Source organism: Orbicella franksi, chromosome 1, assembly GCF_964199315.1.
Source record: "Orbicella franksi chromosome 1, jaOrbFran1.1, whole genome shotgun sequence".
In the NCBI taxonomy this organism is placed as follows: Eukaryota; Metazoa; Cnidaria; class Anthozoa; order Scleractinia; family Merulinidae; genus Orbicella; species Orbicella franksi.
Genome location: NC_138145.1, coordinates 18,870,808 through 18,877,561, shown reverse-complemented (window position 1 = coordinate 18,877,561; position 6,754 = coordinate 18,870,808). Strand labels below are relative to the sequence as shown.

Below are 6,754 nucleotides of genomic sequence, written 5' to 3'. Positions count from 1 at the left end.
GATCGAATTGGAATTTGGAAATGTTGATTTTTCTGGAGGGAGCAAAACCGGAGAACCCGGAGAAAAACCCTCGGAGCAAGGCGAGAACCAACAACAAAAACAACCCACATATGGCACCGGGCCGGAATCGAACCCGGGCCACCTGCATTGGTGGGAGGCGAGCGCTCTCACCACTCAGCCATCCATGTAGAGATAAATTGAAAAAAAAGTAACTAACTAAAAGTTTAATTTACTAATTCACTATTCTCGTAGTTTGCTCTAGATCAAAGTATGGCTCAAACCACGTCAAAACCCTTAAACCAATCGTGTTGGAACTGTTCCTCAAGCATTCCTCAAGGAACTAATCTGTATCAGTCCGAGATGGGTGTCCTCTTAACTAAAGATGAAGCGATAGCCCTGTCTGTAGTTTGCGCCTTGGCTAGTTTCATCGGAACCCTGGGAAACTTCTTGGTGCTTCTTGCAGTTTACAATCTCAAAAACCATCGCAAGATACCTGATCTTTTCATCTCAAGTCTGGCCTCCTCCGATATTTCAGTCTGCGCGCTGTATCTGCCGATGATGATTTTCAGCCTCTTTCACGGAGCTCGTACCGACGAGTACGTTATATCTCACTCCGTTAAAATGTTCCTTGGACATGCCTCCATGGTCGCTTCCGCAACCAACATGTTTGCAGTGACAGTTGATCGTGTTATCGCGATAAGATTCCCTTTCAAGTACGTCAATGTCATGACAACGAGAAATACATTGGCCGGGATAGTGGTTATCTGGTTAGTTGCTCTTACATTCGGGGCCCTGTATGCTCGTGATTTCATTTCAACGCGCTACGTCTCAACTTACAACCTATTGATGCTATTTACAACCTTAATCATGTACATTTACATTTTCGTTGCCGCCAAACGGCAAGAAAACAGAGTTCAAAACATCCCTCTGGGACCTGATGCGGTCGCAGCGGAGAAAAAAGTAGCCAAAAACATTTTCGTTATCGTGGGAACTTACACCTTGTGCTGGGCACCCTTATTTCTATTTCCAGCCTTTGTCCACCCTTTGAGAAATCCGCTTTTATTTAGAAAAGGTTTTCTCGGGATTCAGACTCTGCTTGCTATCAACTCAGCGGTTAATCCTTACATTTATTGCTTCAGAAGCAAGAAATACCGCACAGCATTCTGCAAAATACTGCGAATACAACGTAACAATGATCGACAGTAATGGGTCTACTACGAAACGGATTTTTTCAGTGGGTGCATTGGTCTGGCCGAAGTTCATATGAAGATTTCCAAAGGATGTCTCGTTGAGAAACTTTCCAGTTCAGCCGAGGTGATGCGATTTCGATTGAGATCAGGATTAGTGTTTAAAAACAAATCATATTTAAACCAGAAAAGAAGCGGGAAAAGTCATTTGGAATAAAAAGTTGAACACTGAATATATTACTTTTAGATTAATTCCATTCGAAAAGTAAGGGACAAGATAGAAAATATTTCAATAGTGTCGAGACAGTACCTGGTCCAATACTTGGAAATATTTAGCCAGCAATAGAACAATCTGAATCGTTGATTTTATGATGTTATATATTGGCACTCTGAACTAACCGTCTTAGTCCTGTATTAAACATAAGGGTTAATCTAGATAGATAATAGATTATACTCTCTTGATGACTCAGAGTTGTTCTTCATGTTCCTTGTGTATCTATAGGTAGTTACTTATTCTCTGCTATAAGCTGTTTAAAATCGTTATACGTGAAGTATGTAAATAAATTTTAATAGGACTGTTTTAAATTAAGTGTCGCAAAACCAAAAGTAAAGTAATCACTCTGAGAAGTCTCAAACGCCTTAGACAGTACACTGACCATGTCACACCTCGAACTGAGTAAATACATCAAGCCGTCGAAGCGTTGGAAAACGTGTGCGAGCGAGTCACGACGGTAAAGTAAGTCAGTCCGCCAGTCAGTAGTATGTAAGTAAAAAAAATAAGTAAGTTAAAATGAAGAAAGTAGAATCCAAAATATTGTTTTCCTGCTCTGAAATCATGATTTTAAAAAGTATATAAAAAATAATAATTTCTGTACTCAGAGCGCAGTTAATAATTAACTGGGTAATTCTTCCCTCGTACCAAAAAAGTCGTTGACAAGTAAAGCCAACATCCCTTTTAAAAACACGAGACTAGTTCAGAACATAGAGACGCTTTTATAAATACAATCCTTTCTTAATATTTTCTACCCGTTCTAAAATGAAGAATTTGCTGACCAAATACTCGTGGTTCTGGGGGTGGCTAGTCGAGATGACACGGAAATAAGCCGAGCATGATAATCGACGCGACGAAAGTTAACATACCACCATTATTTATTTATTTATTTATTTATTTATCTATTTATTTATTTATTTATTAATCTATTTATTTATTTATTTATTTATTTAAACCAGGGTAGTCTAGTCAGAGACAAAGTTGACTCTGTTATCAAAAGGAGCCCTTACCACAATAGGACTTATCCAGGGCACTTGTAGCCTTGTCGGACTAGTTTCAAAAACATCTGGAATGTCGGCGTTTCATTGGGCACAAAGTCCGTGACATTGTATTTTTTCTGGCCAATCCGTGGGCAGCATCTGACCGCGCCAGTTGTTAATTATGTCTTTTTACATAGCTTTGTTTTGTTAATTACCACTGATCGCCAGATCTGTGTCGCGTGTTCAACGGGGGTTCCATCGAGAGAGGAGTCACAAAAACTTTCCATAATGTCCGATAAATTGCGAAATTTCAATTCTTAATCAGTCTAAACACCGGTGGGGTGCTCCCAGAGAAATTGGTTGAGGGTGTGCGGCCTGCTTCCCAAAACCCTTACCTTATTTATGACCAAAATCTTCTATTTTCCGTACCCTATCTATGACCTGAAAGAGTAGCTTCTTCTAACATACCCAGACAAGGCTACAAAAACCATACCCTATTTATGACCAAAACGGCTGAAAACCCTACCCCTTGGGGCCGCACTTACCAATACAGCCCATAAAAAAAAACATAAGAGGGAGTACCCTCTACCCCCCGGGTCTCAACAGTTCCAGGCAACAGTTCGTCAGTGGGACGCTTCACTCAGTTCATTGTCCCTCTGGCATTTTACATTTTGCCGTGGTAATCATTTTGTAAGCTTCACCGAGTTTCATTTCACGTACAGATACATTAGAAGCCGGGATTAAAAGTGATTCGGCCTCTCTTCAGTTTTGTAACTCGATTGACCAGACGCCTCGGATTATGTGGTATAAAAGCAGACTACGTAACCTCTTTTTGGTCAAACGGTAAATTGAAAGGCATTTTTATATACCGTTGTTGTAATGCCACCTGCTATGGATAAGGACTCAGTTTGTCCTTAGTTTACGTGTTAGCTTTTTTCTGAAGATTTAGTAAACACATTTGGATTTAAGGTCTATTCACTTGAATTATTTAAATTCCTTTTCGTGCTCTTTGTGTGCAAGTTAGTGACATATCAATAGAGTGAATAATTTTAAGATTGACCCCTCCTGTACCTAAACACGTTTATTTCATGTTTATTTATTATTATAAGTCTCTGGAAACTGTACCTCTTAAAATATCCTTGTACCTTCTAGGCGTCATTTTACTGAGTCTCACCGTCTCATGCAGTCACCAACACAGCTAGTGAGGGGGGTCCCAGAACTTTATAATGGATGGGAAGAATAAGGCGTTTATGATGTTTATGAAGCTTAAAACAAACAGCTCCGTATTACGACAAAAGAATACAGATTTATATCAGACACACTGAAGTGAAGGGTAGTCTGTTTGCCGGTCTTCATGGAGAAATTACAAAAGAATTCAACTCGATTGATTGAAAAGGGATAACTACAATCATTAAACGTGCGCTAACTGTCAAACAGCAGCTGCAAGGTGTGCAAATTTCGCCGAGTGTGAATTACTTGTTGGTTAGCGTTAGACAACCAGCAGTCTCGGGAAAACATCATATACACTGAAGTTTGTCAGTCGTATCTGAAAATGGCGTCAATTATATAGTCATTTTGCAATCGAAATGCTAGAATTTGATAGGAGCACTTTCCAAACAATTGCATAATTTTTACCTCCGGCTGCGGGAGTTTAAACTTGAAATTATCATGGCACAATAGCGCTATCCTTTATACAATCGTGGGATGTTTTATACCGCAATTTATTGAGCAGACGTGCAAAGTGCAAAGTTCATTACTGAGTTAAAGGAAAAGAGAAAATATTGACGGCTAAACGGAAGGTGAGTAAAATTACTATTTTCCTCTAAAAAAGCCGAGAGTAACACGAGACTAACTATCAAAAATAATATGTTGTAAGCCCTCATATTTCAAATAAACGAAGATGCCAGTAAATTAATTTACCGGCCTGGCCAGTGAAGACTGTTGGGGGAAAGTGTGGCATTTGTAAAATCGTCCGATAACCTGAATCAACGTCTGGTAACATTTTCTGAAAAATATACCAAAACATGGAAACAGGTATGAGTGCGTCGTGGCTTATTCAAATTAAGCTTTCATTTTGTTTATCCGTACACATCCTGTGTTAACACAGAAAGAAACTAGCTAATGGTTTCCTTAAAGAGTTATTGCCAAAAAAAGATACATATTGCAAAAAGCTAAAATGTTTCAACTGAAACTGCATATCTGCTAGAAAGAAAGAAACGTCAATGAAGCTAAACTGTTAAGGTTCAAAAACACATGATCTGCAAATAAGTAAGTTAGGACGACACGACTTCTTAAACCACCTTGTCAAGGAGAGAGTTGGTTTAAGTTCCTTGTCATCTTACTCATTTTACGACAATTTACAATGTAAATCGGGTTTTAGTCAATGCAGAGTACGTTGTCGTTCAACACTTATCTATTTTACAATGGTACTAAGACATAACGTTTTCTTTTACTTTTTTCATATCAGTTTCCGAATTGTTTTGAGTGTATTTATCGCTTTCTTGGTATGAAAATCATGCACGTAGGCTAAACATTCGTTATGGTTCCTGATAAGTTTAGATCCTACGGTAAAACAACACGCTAACTTTTATTGACGCTGTAGGTGTGTTTAGTGAAGGCAGGATAACAGGATATATGGCGCAAATAATTAAACAATTATTGGTTAAGGTTTCTGTGATATCTGGAATAATCAAGGTCGAGGTAGGTGTTATCGGCCGAAGCCGAAGGCTGAGGCTGATAACACCAACCGAGACCTTGGTTATTTCGGACATCACAAAAACTGAATCTAATAATGACATGACATTGCTCTTGGAAATCATGCATTGCGCGCGCAACCTACAGATTATTCACTAATCGGATTGGTACTCTTGCTCACATGTAAAACAAACTTTCGAAGTTGCTCTATATTATGGTAATTCTTACACGGCAATAAAAGATAGAAATTTGCTATGAAAGTTTTTATCATGTTTCTGGCATACATGGGCGCAGATATGATAAGTTTGGTTAAAATTTATCGAAACGTTCACCAAACCACTAAAGATTGTTGCTATTGTTTGTTTGTAGATCAAGAAAGATCGACTATGGCTCAAAACCAGTTTAACCTGTTTAAACCAGTCGTGCTGGAACTGTTCTACCAGCTTTCCTCAAGAAACAACGGCAGCTTCCCATGTCAGTGAACTCCTGATGATGAAGTGATAATCCTGTCGGTAGTTTGCTCCTTACTGAGTGTAATGGGAACCTTGGGAAACTTTTTGGTGCTTCTTGCCGTTCGCAAAAACGAACCTCTCCGCACGATACCTGATCTTTTCATTACTAGCCTGGCGTTCTCAGATTTCTCAGTCTGTGCGTTGTTTTTGCCGACGTCAATTTACACCTTCAACCACAGTGAAAACGAGATCTTCGTGATTGTAAAAAGTTTCCTTGGCCATACCTCCATGGTCGCTTCCGCGACCAACATGTTTGCAGTAACAGATGATCGTGCTATTACGATATGCTACCCATTCAAATACGTCACTATCATGACGACAAGAAATGCATTGGTTGGTATAGTGGTTGTCTGGATTGTTTCTCTTGCATTTGGCGCCTTGTACGCTCCCAACCCTAACCCCTAAGTTTCAGAATTTGTCCACTTTGGAGAGCGTTCAGTTTAAAGATGATTGTAATTAAGTATGGCAGAAATACGTAAAGATTAGTGAAGGTGTGTGCTCTTCTAAGTGTAAACGTATGTGTTGATGTAGCCTTAGTCACAGCTAATTTTGCTAATTTGCTAATTTGCACGTGTAAAAGGGAAGCACATCTTCATCCTGTCACGTCCATGTCGTATCTTCAAATGAGTTTTTTATGGAGTGTTAAAAGTTAGACTTATAAAGATGATAAAGTGGCCTTTAATGACTGTTAAATAATTTTATATTATGACTGTGAGTTGTGTAAGATGATTTTGGTAATTATTCGTACTTAGTTTTAGGACCTTTTAGATGAGGCACTTTTGCCCAGCTGCTGATATCGATCCAACTGTGCTTTACATAGCATGCAGAGGACTACATCGAACTCGTTTGACGGATTATTTGTACTCTACGGAGTCACTGTTTGATAAAATAGATTTTAATGAGTTTGATAAAGTTAATAACTCACTCCCTTAAACATTTACGAAGCGCATAAGCCAAAGAAACGTAAGATATGATAAAGGCTTTTGTTCTTGGGCCATCGTAGTTTAACGAGGAATAAAACACAAATAGCGGTGATAAACATATTAAACTTACGCATTTTAATAACTTGACGTTTCGTATGCTACGCAACATACATTTTCAAAAGTGGAA

General features: G+C 38.8%; 1 protein-coding gene and 1 pseudogene across 1 annotated transcript; both read left to right on the top strand.

The window, feature by feature from the left end:
- The first annotated feature begins 270 nt into the window (after positions 1-270).
- On the top strand, positions 271-1,206 carry LOC145484141 (adenosine receptor A2a-like). The gene has a single exon (XM_081462804.1). The coding sequence runs from the start codon at positions 271-273 to the stop codon at positions 1,204-1,206; it is 936 nt and encodes a 311-aa protein (XP_081318930.1).
- A 4,312-nt stretch (positions 1,207-5,518) lies between these two features.
- Positions 5,519-6,274, top strand: LOC145483628 (galanin receptor 2a-like; annotated as a pseudogene).
- The last annotated feature ends 480 nt before the right edge of the window (positions 6,275-6,754 follow it).